This window comes from Athene cunicularia, assembly GCF_003259725.1.
Source record: "Athene cunicularia isolate RWA chromosome 9 unlocalized genomic scaffold, athCun1 chr9_part2, whole genome shotgun sequence".
NCBI lineage: Eukaryota > Metazoa > Chordata > Aves > Strigiformes > Strigidae > Athene > Athene cunicularia.
This window is the reverse complement of record NW_020799111.1, coordinates 578,830-595,169: the sequence shown is the minus strand read 5'-3', so window position 1 is coordinate 595,169 and position 16,340 is coordinate 578,830. Positions and strand designations below refer to the sequence as shown.

The following is a 16,340-nucleotide window of genomic DNA, read 5'->3' as shown; positions in this document are numbered from 1 at the left end:
TTTTTTCCCCCCCCCCCCTGTCTTGTCTGGGATGGGAACAGTCAGGGTACAAGGTTGGTCAATAAAGTGGGTGTTAGAAAGAACAAGGGAGCTATAAAGTAAGCTAAGAGTGAGATAAGGAGTGGAAATATGTGTGCATAGGTTAAGAGCAGAGCTGAATCTGTGGCAGAAGGCATCATGAGAGAGGCTGGGGGAGACTTCACAGCACCTATGGCCTGAGCAGGCGCTGCCCTGCAGCGAGTGGGTGCTGGACTGCCTCAGGCTCTGCATGGGAGCTGGTACCGAGCAGGCACAGACCTGGCACACAGTGGGTTTGATCAGGGATATGGCTCTCACTGCCCCTTGGAGAGAGAGAGGTGGTTGAAAGGAGGGAAACAAGACTTTTTGCTCTGCTGTTGCCTTTATTTTTTTTTTCAGTGGAATGGTCTTGTCTTTTTTAGGTTTTTTGTGGTTTTTTTTTTTTCTAATAGCCTATACAGCTTGTGCATTAAGCATTTAATTCTGCAGTGAGTTGGCAATGACTCAACAAAAAAACAGCTTGCAACTAGGAAGCAATGAAAACGCAAACTAAGGAAAACTCGAGAGAAAGTAAAACATACTGAGATAAACTCAGGTAGGATGTTCAGGTTTCTCATAACAGTGCATAATTTTTAAAATGTTTTCTCTGTATTTTGTAACGCAGGAGAATTCTGACAGCGACTACAGGCACTGGAGCATTTTACCACAGAGTTTCTAAACAAGCAAGAACACATTGGGGCTTGAACATGAAATTAATTACTAAGGCTGCAAGCTGAAGATTGGTGAATATCACCACATTCCCAGCTTTTAGAGCAGAAATGGAGCTAGAGCATGTCAGTGCTAAGGATGCTTTACTGGTTTACTGGGGGGAGCATCAGCAAAGTGCACAAAGTGCAACACTCAGGGAAGGGCAGCAGAGTACAAAGGCACCTTCTGTGCTTAACTATGGAAAAAGGGTGTCTAGCTTTGGAATACCTTCAGTGAGATACTAATTGCAAAAAGAGCATCCTGAAGTAAGTTTTCCTTTGTTCTAGTAAGCACTGTGGTATTTCTTCGTCTTTCCTGAGGTGTATGTTCTTACACATATGTCTTTGAGAATGTGAGAATTGTTTTTAAGAATCTCTTCTGTAAGAACATAAGAATTACATATTCAAATGTAATTTTTTTTAATAAGTTGACGGGCTCATTATGTGTTCTGCTGTCTTATCGACAGAAGTGGATATCAATATGTGAAAATGAACCATTTCGGTGATTGTAGATTGGTACAATGGGAGGTTCTTGTGGAACCCTCTGGCTCATGACTTTTTTAAAGGGTTTGTTGGTGGCTGGCTTTTTTTTTTTTTTCTTTTTAGCTTGATCTTGGTGCTCTTCTGCCTTGCATTATTTTTTGTGTGCAGTCAAAATACCTCATTAAGTGCAGAGTCTGGTTTATGCCTAGACACTAAGTTTTACTGAATTCAAGAAAGGCTTTTTGGTATTAATAAGAATACAGTTAGGTAACAAGTTAATAATAATTATAGTCTTTGTTAGTAGCTACATTTCAGTTGTCCTAAATCATTTGATGTGTAGTTGAGGTGATGTTATTAACAGTGAACCTGAGCCTGCATATTTTTTTCTTCTAAAGGCAGTGTGGTGGGGATGGGGAGTTTTAAGTAAAGTGACTGGCTGGACTGACAGTGCAGGCTGTTACATGTCTGCATCCCAACTCCACGGGCTGCAGGACCTCTCTTTGCTGCTGCCCGACGTTCAGCCGCTTCCACAAAATCACAGGCAGAAAAGTGAGCTTTAGGGTTAGGATCCTTGAAGCAAACCTTCATTTTGATACTAGTTCTAAACTGACATTTTCCCCCAGTGAGACAAGGAAATATCTGCTGCCTGTATCCAAACTACAAGCGGCCGGAAAGAGGAGGTTTCTGCAGAACTGCTGCACAGGCAGTCCCTGCCAGCCACACTTGAGGATTGGTGACTCAGTCTGAATGAGTTTGGCTCACAGTGTGCTCTAACTGTCACAATGCACTCAAGCGGTGTTTCCCAACCTGTCTTAACAGGGGGTTTGACTGACTGGTTTTAGGAGAAGCCCTGTGCTGTTTCCTGCACAGCTGCCACAGTGACGTTTTCTATCTAAACTTCGAATTTGCTTTCTTATTTAGCAGGAAAATATTTCCTTGTGTTTTGTGGACCAAAGGTTGAGGAATACTTCCAGCCAAGGAGTCCGGTTAGGCACAGTGCACCGGGCTGAACAAGGTTAGATGCATCTTCTGAACAACAGCATGCACTGGGAGAAGTTAGGGAGAGCCAGCGAGCAAACATGGATCCACTGTCTGGGTGAAGGGGAGGCTATTCTAACAGCACCGTTTTCTGATACACAAGTCCTGTTTGACCCTCTTGTTCTACTTGAAGGTTTCGCAGCTCTGCTGTATCGTACTCTTCCAGTGATAGCACAGACAGGAGATCCGAGATGCTCCTTTCACAAGATCATGTCGTCTTAACATGCTCAATTTTGGTCCTTTTTGTAAAACTACATCTCCCAGCAGGCACTAGGATAACTGTCTTGCCTAATTATGAGCTCACTTCCCCTATAAGCCATCTTAACCAGCCCTGCGCAAAACAGTTTCTGGTGAGCAAAGGTGGTTAGAGAGCTAGACCAAGCAGTAGAAAAATAACTCTGCAAACTATGGCTGGCAATGGAGCAAATGCAGGTATGATTCCATGAGATTGAAGTGTCTGTATTTATCAGAGAGGTAAAGCTGTTAGAATTCAGCCATTTTATCATATGTGCAGCCTCTTCCACGCTGCATGTCTGCTTTCATGAAGGTGACATTGAAGGCAGAAGACTGCAAAGTGAGGTCGTGTGAAAAATGGTTAGAATTTTGGTAGGAATCTGCAGGAAATCATATTTCTTTCCAGCTTAGGTTTGCCCTTAAATATTTGTATAAAGCCAGCGTAGAAAGGAGGTTGTTTTTAATAGTTTTTACATGTGACATTAAATGTGTGGTTTTGTGCAGAGATGGAGTCCTGATGCCTGGTCTGTGGGGCCTGAGGTGGTGTTTACCATCAAGGTGGCAACAGGTTTCCACTCATGTTGCAGAAAACAAATAGCAAAATCATGTTCCTCAGTGGCAGTGAGAAGACAAGTGGGGTTGTGCAAGGATGCGAGATGCTGTACTTTAATCTGTCTGAGCAGGACTTGAACAGCAACAGGTCCCTGTCCAGTTTAGCTTGAAAATGAGACACTTATAATGGATCGCAGAGATGTGGTGTCAGTGAAATGGGCTCTACCAGGGCAGGCACTGCTAACCTGGTAGCTGCATGTTAACTTGAAGCTAGATTTTGGAAGAAAAATGCTTTTATTCCGAGATGGCAGGTGCTGCTTGTGATTTTTTTCCCCCCCCCCCTGTCTTGTCTGGGATGGGAACAGTCAGGGTACAAGGTTGGTCAATAAAGTGGGTGTTAGAAAGAACAAGGGAGCTATAAAGTAAGCTAAGAGTGAGATAAGGAGTGGAAATATGTGTGCATAGGTTAAGAGCAGAGCTGAATCTGTGGCAGAAGGCATCATGAGAGAGGCTGGGGGAGACTTCACAGCACCTATGGCCTGAGCAGGCGCTGCCCTGCAGCGAGTGGGTGCTGGACTGCCTCAGGCTCTGCATGGGAGCTGGTACCGAGCAGGCACAGACCTGGCACACAGTGGGTTTGATCAGGGATATGGCTCTCACTGCCCCTTGGAGAGAGAGAGGTGGTTGAAAGGAGGGAAACAAGACTTTTTGCTCTGCTGTTGCCTTTATTTTTTTTTTCAGTGGAATGGTCTTGTCTTTTTTAGGTTTTTTGTGGTTTTTTTTTTTTCTAATAGCCTATACAGCTTGTGCATTAAGCATTTAATTCTGCAGTGAGTTGGCAATGACTCAACAAAAAAACAGCTTGCAACTAGGAAGCAATGAAAACGCAAACTAAGGAAAACTCGAGAGAAAGTAAAACATACTGAGATAAACTCAGGTAGGATGTTCAGGTTTCTCATAACAGTGCATAATTTTTAAAATGTTTTCTCTGTATTTTGTAACGCAGGAGAATTCTGACAGCGACTACAGGCACTGGAGCATTTTACCACAGAGTTTCTAAACAAGCAAGAACACATTGGGGCTTGAACATGAAATTAATTACTAAGGCTGCAAGCTGAAGATTGGTGAATATCACCACATTCCCAGCTTTTAGAGCAGAAATGGAGCTAGAGCATGTCAGTGCTAAGGATGCTTTACTGGTTTACTGGGGGGAGCATCAGCAAAGTGCACAAAGTGCAACACTCAGGGAAGGGCAGCAGAGTACAAAGGCACCTTCTGTGCTTAACTATGGAAAAAGTATGACAGCTGAAAGAAAATGGACTGGAACCTTGATGATGGTGATGATTTAAATCCGGTAAGCGACTCAGCTGAAGAAAGGGCTGCAGAAGGCAGCCCAGCTATTGCTGTAGACCCTGTGCTTTGGAGACTGAGAAGGTGCTGTGTGAGTTGGTTTATTTTTTTGTTTGGGATTTTGATTTTGTTTTTTTTTTGGGGGGGGGGCTTGTGGTTTTGGGTTTTTTTTCTTAAGTTTCCTGCAGCAAGTATTCCCCAGTTTAGGGAAATAGGTTAGCTGCCTTGCTAGCAACCAGATGGCTGCTCACTCTGCAGTTTTGCTGATAAAGCTGCGTAGGAATTTGTTCCGTTGTAGCTTTCTGTGCCAGGGATCCCACTTGAGAGTCATGCTGGCTGAAGCCTGTGTAGATATGGCCCGAGGGGGTTGTCCAGCTGCTTTGTCTGGTTTGTCTCATGGCAGGGAGAGCACTCTCTCCTGCTGCAAAGCAGGGACAGCCACGGGCTGACTTTGTTACAGCATGGGGAGGGATTTGACTTCTAAACCCTCTGTGAATGGGAAAGATCTGGAAACAGTCTATCTGCGAGTTCAGAGGGATGAAGTAGGGTCACATGGTGAAACGAAGCTGACTCGTGTGCCCAGAACCTGGACATGGCAGTTTTGGCCTTGAGTGGCTTCCTGAAGAAAGAGATCTAGGTGATCAGGTTGCTTATGTGCCTGTGTTTTCTGTCTTCCAAGCTGTTGCAACTTGTGAGTGTTGTGGCTGATTTCAGTCATTTCATAGAGGAGCTGGAGGTCTCAAAGGTGCTGGGTCCCTATCATCTGGTAGGGGAAGGTGACTCCAGGAACATCCTTGTTAAGAAGGAGGCTGTAGTGTGAGCTTTCCTCTTATTAGATAAAAAAGAAACTCTGCATATGGATGCAAGAGAACCAGTATTAAGAGGACCCCATCTGATTCTGAAGTTTTAAACATGCAGAAGGGTGGTCAGTGTCTCTTGGACTGCAAATTCTCAGACACAGTTAGTATTCTTGAAATTGTCACACACTTACTTTTTAAGCCATAATAGTGAGTTGTTTGTAAAAGTGATACACCAAGAGTTTAGAACTTTAAAAAGCGAAGTACACTCTCCTTTGTCAGTGAAATTCCTCTTGACAGTGACAGCATCTATAAACCTGTTGTTTGAAACAAAGCATCTCAGCAGGCAAAAATATTTTCCTTTTTAAATTCTACTTTTCGTTACTACAGTAGTCTTGCATTTACCCACCCCAACCACAACATAAGAAGTTCTTTTCAAAACACCACTTTTATTTTTCTGGTGGACTCATTCAGCCTTCCTCCTGTCTGCTTCCCCACTCTTGCTTTTTTCCACTCTCAGCTCAGCCCTCTGGCACAGAAGGCTGCCAGAGAGAAAAAAGGACTTAGTCCACTAGTCAGAGATCAGTACTGAAGGTAAGAAGAACACTGTACAGGACGTGATCAGGATGTGTTTGCTCTTCTGCAATTCACTGAGGCTCTGGACCAGCACTTCTGTTGCTCTCTGCTTTCCCAAGTGGCATAAAAACTAAAAAACTCATGTTTGCTTCACTGCCATCCAGGTAGTTTGGAAAAGTAGTAATGGTCGCTTGGCCATGTTGTTTGCCCAGATGCTGTGGATTTCAGGATATACAGTTACATCTTCCACTTTTCACTCTGGAATTGAGAGTAGCTTGTGCGGTCAATCAAGCACCTCCACCCAGGCTGGATGGGGGTTGAGCTGTGGGTGCTGAAAATGATTCTCTTGGTTTATGACAGAGTCTAAGAGTGGAAATGTCTAGAGCCATTTCTTTCATGTATCATTTTGATGCTTTTTCCTGAAATGCTGCAAGGTTGGTAAGCAGAAGAAAATGAAGTACCGTATTATGAGCACTCTGATGGGAAACATCCCACTCCTAGGCTTTGTTGCCACCCCCTGACCCAGGAGAGGGCAGCAGCAGCCCAGGCTGCAGTCTCTTCTAGCCTTCCCAGAGCTTTGCTCTTCCCTTCCACGCTGAGTCTGCAAAAAGCTTGTAAAGAAAGGCAGTGTCTGCAGTAGCAAATGAAAGGCAAATACCAATGGGGAGGGGTAGTGATACTCTCCTTGCTCGCAAAACTACATTCTCTCAACATGAACATCGAAAGGGAAGCTGGTTCCTGAGAAGCAGTGTAGAAGTTTGAGGTTTCTTGTAGCAGTAATTTTGGATTTTTATTACTGGTCATCACTGTGAAAAGGTCTTTGCACCAGAAAATAATGTTCTGTTGCTTTGGTTGCTCGCAGTACAGGTGGAAGGTAAGTACAGCGAATGCTGTCTGGTACAGTGACACTGCTGAATGGATTGTACGAACTCCTTCTTAACCCCTTGGTAAGCTGGTGGTGAATGCACAGGCTGGCAGGATGGTCTGTGCAACGAAGGCTTGCTCTGATGCCATGGGTTTTTATCACCTATTTCATAGTGAGCTCTCCTGTTTTCTCATGTTACTTCAATTGCAAAATACTTCAGGGTAAAGAGTAATTACCAGCATGTTGTTGACAGGCCAGCTGGCTCTCTAAACCTGCTATCAGTAGGAGAATAAATAACGAAAGTGGTAATTCTCTTTTACCTGGGAAAGTTTCTGTTCCCTCTCCTTTGGCGTTCCAGGTGTGGACTCTCCATTCTTCCTCCTCGGGCATTGTTTTTACCTTGACATTTGGAACGGAACACAGTGAAACTCAGACTAATCAAGCAAATTTTTACTCACAGCATCACCTTTTTTAGGTCATAATTTCTCCCTGCATCTAAGTCCATGCCTTTTAGACCAGCTGGATAGGTAGCTTGTTCTTGTATTGAGCAATATCACTAAGTGTGAAAAACAACCTCCTTCAACTCCCACCCTGCCAGTGTGAGTCATGTGTGTGGGAGAAGGACATGCTTTAAGTATACTTCAGTCATATTGTCTGCATAACATAGCTAACCTAGAGTAGCGGGCCCCTCATCTCTGTTGGTATTGGTCTTTCCTGAGATTATATGGGTGCCCTGTCATTTTCCTGGCTTACACCTTAGGAATGGATCTGCCTTGCTGTTCACATAGCTTTAAATTGTCTGTCTCCATTTCTCTGTTTAATTTTTCTTTCAGGTCACACCCTTTGAAATCACAGCAAAGTGCAAAACTGTTGTTTATTAAATATCTTCTAAAATGGTTCTTTAAAGAAGTTTTACCTTTGTGAAACAGACATTGGTTGCTTCTTAATAAATGCAGTGACAAAGGGAAGTTGCTTTCTCTTCCATTTACCCTTTTAACTTGCAGGCACCCTAGTCGTCTTAAAACAGTTCACTTAGCCTTAGTCCAGAGCCTAAACAGAACAACTTCTGAATGATCCCTGTCTCTTTGTACAAGTGTGGATCATTGATAACATCTTCAAAAAAATAACAGCCGGCCATTTAACTTGAATATGTATGCAGCCAGATTTTCCTCTGAAGTGAGGACTCATTCCCTTGGTCTGAGATAAACAGGAACGATATGTACATAGTGCTTGAGAAAAACCTGGCCAGAGCATTAGAGAGTTAATTATCATTCAGTGATAATTCTTTATGCTGAGATTTCAGTCTTCTCCTTCCTTGCATGTAGATGGGAGGGGGACTTCAGATCAAGTTACAGAGAGAAGTCAGAAATGGACCATGTGGAAGAGTGCTCTATGTAAGGCCAAGAGCAGGTTTGAAAACAGACCTATTTTCTGTGACTGTTGTTCCCTGTCTACCCTTGCACCTTGAAGCTGATGCTGCTCTAGAGAAAAGCATTGCTGCTGCATTGGACCATTTCTGAGGTGTTTTGTGTTCACCTCCACCCAGCTGTAAGCAGCTCACAGCAAGCTGCAGAGCACAGATCTCTGAATTTTCTTTCTTCATTATTTCTTCTCCACAGAGACTCCCCAGCTGAATCCTGTGATGGAGCCCCTGTCCTGGATGCTGGGCACCTGGCTGTCCGACCCGCCAGGAGACGGCACTTTCCCTACAATGAAGCCCTTCCAGTACCTGGAAGAAGTGCACATCTCTCATGTGGGGCAGCCCATGCTCAACTTCTCGTAAGTCTAGGGGTTTATCTGTGTCAGCAGCACCTTTTGGATCAGAGCAGGCATGGCTTCAGTGAGATTCGTTGGTTGTGTTTCTTTTCCAGTGGCAAAATAAACAAGTTTTCACCTACCAAATAAGAGGATGTAATGATATGTGGATGCATGCTCTGCCTTTCATTTTCCTTTAAAACTTGTGATAATTGTCATGCTGTTGCAACATACCCAGAGCTGCACACCTGCAATCACTGAAGATTCACTAGCCCAAGGGTACTGTGCGCTTCTACAGAGCTTTTCAAAAGTGGGTTCACACACCTGTTAACTTGTGCAGAAGCACACATGTACAGGACCAGGATTGTGGCCATGGTGCAGTGTACTGTCCTTGTCCCCATCAGTCGTGGGTTACATAGTGAGAAGTAACTCAGGGCGCTACAAATGTGACTGTAACTTAAAATAGTGAGAGGAACTTAAGGTATCAAAAATGGCCCCAGCGTGGACATCGCCATTTGTGCAAATTCCTTACCTGCCTTTGAAAGACTGGTGATCCTTCCGCTTGACTGTGGTGTACACTGAGTGCATGTGTTAGCCAAAAGATGTACTGTCCTCATGGCCAGAAAAAAACCCACCTTTGTTCTTGCTGGCAGTAGCTGTCTACTTAGAAATGAATCTTTGGGTAATAGCATTGCAACTGCTATCATTCTGCTTTGTGAATCTCCCATTTACAGAGACAATAAATGAAAGAGCATGACATGGCTGCCAAGTTTGTCCATTTTAAACCGTGATCCTCAGCCTTCACCATTGTGAAAATCTGAGGGAAAAATTAGTATTTAACAAACAATGTGGGTTAGAACGCAGATAGCTTGACTGCTTTGGCTGCAAGTAATTGTTCTAAGAATAATCAGAAGAAATCGGAGGAAAAGAAGTGACATGTTAGCTAACTGTTCAGTGCTGCTCCAGTACTCATTTAGGAGGGGTGAGTTGGAAAGTTCGTTGCTTTGAAAACCAGAGGAAAGAATAATTACAAGGTGCCAGTGCTGTGTGAAAGATACCTTGTGTTCCTGGTGTGCATGTTCACTGTGACAGAGCTGCCAGCTCAGCGTGTGACATTTTTAGTTCAGCTTCCAACAGAAACAGACCTCTGGCAATCATGCTCTGTCTACACCTCCCTCCAACTTTTGAATGGTTGCTGATTTGAGTAGTTTCTTTTTTTTTTCCTCCTCTTTTGTGCCAAAGAGATAGACACCTCAGGGCTGTTGAGCTCTGGGAAGCATCAGGAAAATAGGCAGCAGTGCCACTTGACTGTTACAGAACAGTCTGTGTGTCTCTTGAACACTCCAAGCACTGCAAAAGGGCTGATTTAAGTTCATTCCTCCTCTGATTCTAGATAATCCCACCATGAGGCATGAGTCCATAGGGTACCCAGCTTCACTAGCTGCTGAGATTGCTGGGACAGTCCTTAGGGGTGCAGCCCTGCACCACTGATAGAAGTCATTCCTGGTTCTTCCTATAACCCCGTGGTTAAAAGGAGACATCCTTTATATAGAAACAAAGCCAAGCAGGAGGAGTACTTTGAGTGTTTGCACCTAGGGGACATTGCAGAGCCAGAAGCAGCTGCAAGGCACCCCGGCTCCTCCCTAACTGCATGCCTTGGCTGTGCTCCCCCTTCTTTGAAGCCCATGGGTTTCTGGTACAGAAACTGTTCTCTGTAGGGGTGCCACGTGCTACACCTTATGCTGCTGGTCTTCTAGGAAATGTTGACGCTGCATGATTCATTATATTTTCCTTCACATAGGAAACACTTGCTCTGGACTTTTCCACTCTCAGTGCTTTAATAAATAACTGCTCCAGCTTGCCACGTGCCAGCACCTAGACAAGCCCCTTGGTCAAACTCTTGCATAGTTGTCCTGTTACCATTGGGGTGGCCGCTGAGGATGCAGCATAGGACAGGTCATGATGGCCAAGGTGACTGGTGTTGGCTGTTTCCAGCAGACACATCCCAGTTGCACAGCAGAGGCATGTGTGGAAACTGCTGTCGCATGAGGGAGTTCTGGGTGAGGGTTTAGCAGCAGCGGCTCCAAGGCTGCCTCTGTCTCCTTTCCTGTAGAAGGATGCGGAGTGGGAAATTCTACGAAAAACAGTATGAAAAGAAGCAAGTTAGTCTGGAATAAAGAAACAACAGTAGGATAGTCCACAACATTATATAGATACCTCACTTGCTGTTGTGTTTAAGCTGCTGTTTTATTCAGTTACCTGTGTAGACTTAGTAATGCTGTAGCACTAATACTGTTGTATGTATGTTCGTCACTGTGAACTTGTGATATATAATCAACCACATTATGGGTGACCAAACATACAACTTCGAGGCGTCATGAAGAATAAATAAGAATCTGAGATGAACTACTTTTTCTTTCTGAAGGGGGTGGTGGGAGAAATGTCTGCTGTGTTACTGCCTGCAGCAAATAATATGCAAAAAACACTAGCTTGGCAAGTTTAAAAGCTAAATAAAGATAATAGTGTAATTCCAAATATTTACTTGAGAAAAGGAAGTATTTGGTATAGAGTATGGCTTCAGCATCAGTGAAATGTCTGACTTCCTGAGAGAGTTTGAGCTAGCTCTTAGAAAGATCCAGGATCTCTGGAAAATCTGAAGCTTGAACTTAAATAACTAACTCCAGCTCTAAAAAAATAGCTGTGTCTGTAAAGTAACCGTATTTTTACATGTTTACATCTCCTGACCGTGAAGCATTGTCAGTCTTTTACTCTTCAAAGAATACTGCAGGCAATCATGTGGTTAAATAAAATACTGTTTCCTCTGAGACAAAACCAGGTCAAATGCTGTATTTTCAGTGGAACAAATATTTTGTATTCCCCTCAGGTTCAACGCCTTCCATCCAGACACCAGGAAGCCCATGCACCGAGAATGTGGATTCATCCGCCTCAAACCTGACACTAATAAGGTGGCCTTCATCAGTGCCCAGAACACAGGTACACAGCTGATATCCACACTGGGGAAGAGAAGAGCTCTTTACCCTGCTGTGCCATTTCATCACTTTTCCAGAAAATGATTGCATCTCTCACAGTTTCCTTTAATTTATTTTCACTGTGGGTTCACTGAAGGCAAAGTGAAAACAAATTAATAAATGAGCTTGTGTCAAAAGCACTGAGTTTCTAGGACTGGCTATGTGGCTTTACCCAGACTGTGGCTTTCCAGCTTTCTGTGACAGGGAAAGGACTGCAAGTCAAAATACTGCTCATTCAGGAGACTCAGGCAGTGTCGTTTCCTTAAATGATCGGTTGGTATTTGCAGATGTAGCTTTGTAAACCAAAAGAACACCTGCCTCTGTAACTGCAATTGCATTCTGAGTCTTAATGATGGCAGGTGATGAGTGGCCAGTGATGTTCTTGATGCCTTCATAGCATCCTGGTCTCTTTTTTTGGGGAGGCAGGGGGAACATGTACAGATAAGAGCGTTCCCACTGCTCTGGTGAGTTGGCCACAGTGTCCCTGGGGTAGGAACAGAGAGGTGCAAGCCTTGGTTCATGAGATCCTGGGTCTGGAGTCCTCCTGTTGCCAGCTCCTCCTTCTAAGCAAGGTCAGACTTAACAGCCCACTTGAACTGTTGTTGCCCCTGTCAACACTTGCCGTATTTGATTCTGCAGTGCAGGGTAGAGCTTGTGGTCCTGACAAGGTGGGGCTGTGGTGGTTTTAACCCCCACCTGCAGCCTTTCCACCCAGGAGTGTTTGGTGTGACCCGTATGGCAGGTTCCCTGTTAGAGACCCTGCCTGGGAACTACCAACAGGCTCCGCAGCACTGTAGCAGGGAAGCTTCTCTCCTACTGTTCCCTTAATCTTGGAGAGTAATCTCAGTGCAGTCTTCTTTCTCAGCTCCTAAACTAGGAGAATCTCCCACTGTCTGGATGTGGTGTCTTGGTACTCATTACACACCTTACAGGGACTGAACGAGAGAAAGAACCACATCTAAATTGTAAGTGAAAGAGTGTTAAAACCCAGTTGATGCTTAAATTTGCATCTAAAACTCCAGAGCAGGTGCAGCCAGTTGCAGTGTGATACTTATCCCACAGGCTATGAGTAAGTCTGGCTGGATTTTTCAAAGCGGCATTAGATGTCTGAGGTTGTATGGATTTGCAGTTATCAGTATGTGCTGGGTCAAATAAAACCATTCTTTAGGGAGAATAGTGGTCTATTACATAGCCTAATAATTGTGACATTGTTAAGTAACCTTTGTAGCCTAATATATCTGACCTTGCTTCTCACTAGGTCTGGTGGAGGTGGAGGAAGGGGAGGTGAATGGACAAGAGCTGTCTATAGCTTCTCACTCCATAGCCAGGATGTCCTTTGCCAAGAAGCCCCACGTAGAGCAGGTGAGTGCACAGGCAGTGAGCGATTCACATAGCACTGCTAGCTGCAGAAGGTGTCTAGTTGAGAGGATAGGTTGATTAGCATGCTTTAATTACAGATTGCCATCAGGAGGTCTTGGAAATATTGCATGGCATCCTGGATTATTCTTTCTGTGACAGCCCTCAGAAGATACTTTGTACATTACAAGACCCAGAGGGATCGTTAAGATAAGAACTGATGCACCGAATCAGACCAGCCAACCCAGAATCCTGTCTCCAGCAGTGGCCAGTAGCAGGTCCTTAGGGAAGAGAATAGGAAAGTCTTGTCTAAATACCCTCCTTATGGCAGTGGTGTTACTTAATGCTGGGTTCCTGGTTTAATTACAGTATAAGGACACACACATAAGGTATGTCCGGTATTGGATCTCATCAGGATATTTTAGGGATGCCTGCCTTTCACTGGAGCTCCACCTTGTCTTTGCACATCTCGCTTGCTTTTCGGTGCATTCACAAGTTGCTATGGGCTCTCTTCACATCTCTGGCTGCTTGGCATGGCTGGCACTTGCTGTCAGCTCCAGTCTTGCTTGACTGCTTCTTGGGGTTTGACTTTTTTTTTTTTTTTTTTGTGTAGCGATGGTTTGTTGTGGGTACAGCCAGGTGCGAGTAAGATGCTGGAGTCAGTGGGGCATACTGAGGTCACTCTGGAAGCCTAGCTGTCACATGTGAAGTTGTCTTGGCTGACTAGCAGCAGAGAAAGACAGGAAAGTTGAACAAGCTCTCACAAAGAGTAGGTACTGGCATGTTCTTGCATCTGTTTTGTTTTCTCTGATATCATGTGAACCAAGTGACTAACTGCAGTTGTTGAAGGGTGACAAGTGAGGTGTGGCTCTTGGGAGAGAAGACACTACTTTGATTGCAGCAAATACAGTATTGTCTTATTCTGGACTTCAAGGCTTAATTTTGCAACTTAATTTCTATGCGCTATAAGGCCAGCCCATAGATAACTGAGAGCACAAGTTTGTGCAGGTGCAGCCTGCAGGTGCAGCCTGTGTAATAAGTGTGCTTCCAAAATTCACTGACAGGCCAGAAATTGTATGTGCCTACACAAACAGTGTCCTAACTCTGGAAAGGCCAGTCCTAACACCCCTGCCTTCAGATATAAGTTTTGAATTGTTGGGTTTGTCCTTTCCCAGAAGATCTGTATTGCCTCTTTTCTATAGCAGGAGAAGTAAAGCTGTTAAATACTATGGATATCACTGAGGCAGCAGAGCTCTTAATTACAAACATTTAAATAAAATGGACCACCCTCTCAAGAGTCACTGCCTGAAATGTGAACAGATAGACTGGCAGGAGCAGAGGGGGAGAGCAACAGAATCCAGCGAATGTCTTACTGACTGAGGGCTCCAAGTCTGGCTTTGGCTGAAGGCTGGAAGAGGGAACCTCCTGAGCTGAAGGTCTGTGCTCACCTGGCACCTGAGGGCAGTTCAGGCCCAGGTACTGATCACAGTGAGTATCTGGGAGGCCCTTGCTGATGAAAGAGGATGTGGAATGAGAGGGAGTGGCAGGTAACCAGCTCCCAGTGCATTTTCTTCTTCACCAAGAACAGCATAAATTGCCCATGGAAATGACCACAAGTGTGAGAAGGGCACATGTGTTGGTACTTTAGTTGCTTATTTTGAGAAAACTTCACCATAATGTTGTGTTCCCGGGAGAAAGTGAAGCAGTGGGATGGCTGTGGCTTGGCCAAGCCCTAATTCAGGCAGGAAGACCTGTTCCTGTCCCATCCGATCAGCAAATATTAATCAAAACATAATTTGTGTATGACCCTGTTCCTGCTGTTGCCCCGTGAATGTCAGAACCATGGCACATCCTCTGCAGCCCGGTGTAGCTTTGCTCTCCACTGGGAAGAACCTCCTGGAAGGGGGACGTGTTGGATGTTGGCACTGAGGGCACACTGCGGGCATAGGAACGGGTGTGCTAACAGAGGACACTGCCTCGGAGCACGCAGACTGGCGACAGCTCGTGGACGTGACCTTCATTGGAAATGAGTGCATCCACAAAAGCCTCTGCATTTTAGGAATTTCTAAGGGGCTGGTCTAGGTGATTGCACACTAATCATACTTGAAGGTTATCCTGCTGGCCCCAGGACTTTGTTTCTGTTCACTCCTGGGGTTGTGTTCAGCACTGGAAGCAGTGGGTGGCTGCAGGCAGCAAGAGCAGCTCTTCTGGATGACGTGGAGGGAACCTGTGCTGAAATCACGCCAAGGGCCAACGTGCTGGGTGTGGGGGTCTGTGCTGAGCTGCCTCCTTACAGCCACGCTTGCTCGGGAGCTGCCCTGCCTGTGTGTCTTCCATTCTGTTACGTGGCTGTTCTCCTGCTGGACCAGGCAGCTGGAATGACACCCTCCAGTGTCTTATTGTGGAACAGGAGCTGAAGTTCATAAAGGATGGTCCTGCTTCTCTCCTTTATTTCAGCATGACACCTCAGAGCAGACCTGTGACCGGTGCTGAGTGCTGTGGACGCTCAGCCGCTCCCTCCTCCACTTTGGAAGCTGCTGAAGTGTAGGTTCAGGCACCTGATTACGTGGGTCCTAAATGGTCCAGCTCCACAGGGCAACCCCAGATTGCCTCTGTTGAGGTCTGGTGCAGCACAGACAGACTCACAGCCTGCCCAGGTGGACAGGGACAATGTCAACTGCTGAGCCCTCTCAGTGGACTGGTCTTGCCTTCTGCCCTGGAGCTGAACACCCACCTGGCTGCAGGCGCAAGCTGAGGCTCAGCAGGCTCCAATCTTCCCATGTAGCATGAGCAACACCTTACTCTGGCATGATGTGGTGGCATGCAGAGAGCCTGAGTGGTTCTGAAGGCTGCCTTGGGGACATCATCAGCACAGAGTGTCTCCCTAAGCTGCCAACAGGCAGCCACTCTTCTGGTGGAGGGATGTTGGCCTGTCTGTGCTGAGGTGGTGTCAGTAGTAGTGTCAGGACACGGCATTGCTCTGTGGATAATGGTCTTGGGACTTGGACCTGGTATTTTGGAAAGGACTGCCTTCTTTAGGAGACAAAACTCCTTGTTTACTAGCATAGCTGTAGTGAGCACCTCCTTCCACCTCTAGCGCATTGACAGCAAAACACCAGGATGGCAAAGGGAAGGTAGAAAGCACAGGTTATTTAGCCTGTGAATGCTGTTTGCTTGATTGTTATTTCTTTTCTTACCCCCTTTTTAGATTACCAGAAAATTCAGGCTCAATTCTGATGGGAAACTTGAACAAACTGTCTCAATGGCAACCACTACGCAGCCCATGACTCAACACCTCCACATCACCTACAAAAAGGTGACACCCTGACGCCAGGAGGGCTGGGCCTCCCTGCCGAGGGCAAGGAGCGGGGTGTCATGCACCAAGAGCAGCAGCAGCTCAGGAGCACGGCATGGCAGACCCCGGAGCTGGCTGCCTGCGCTTGCCCCCAGGGCCGCAGAGCTGCCCGTCCTCTTGAGAATGTTACTCAGATGTTTCTGTAATGGTATATTAAAAAAATAAAATAAAAAGCTTTTATTTTTA

General features: G+C 45.4%; 1 protein-coding gene across 2 annotated transcripts in view; it reads left to right on the top strand.

The window, feature by feature from the left end:
- Positions 1-16,340, top strand: part of THAP4 (THAP domain containing 4) — an 18,882-nt gene extending 2,542 nt beyond the window's left edge. Inside the window, exons 1-5 of one of the 2 annotated variants that reach the window (XM_026855410.1) lie at positions 2,616-2,717; positions 8,279-8,438; positions 11,299-11,408; positions 12,702-12,805; positions 16,008-16,340. In XM_026855410.1, the coding sequence (XP_026711211.1) occupies positions 2,693-2,717; positions 8,279-8,438; positions 11,299-11,408; positions 12,702-12,805; positions 16,008-16,127 (519 nt within the window). In that variant the 5' untranslated portion in view covers positions 2,616-2,692 and the 3' untranslated portion in view covers positions 16,128-16,340. Of the gene's footprint in view, positions 1-2,615; positions 2,718-8,278; positions 8,439-11,298; positions 11,409-12,701; positions 12,806-16,007 lie in introns of those variants that run through there. The other variant, XM_026855409.1, reaches the window with a different exon arrangement.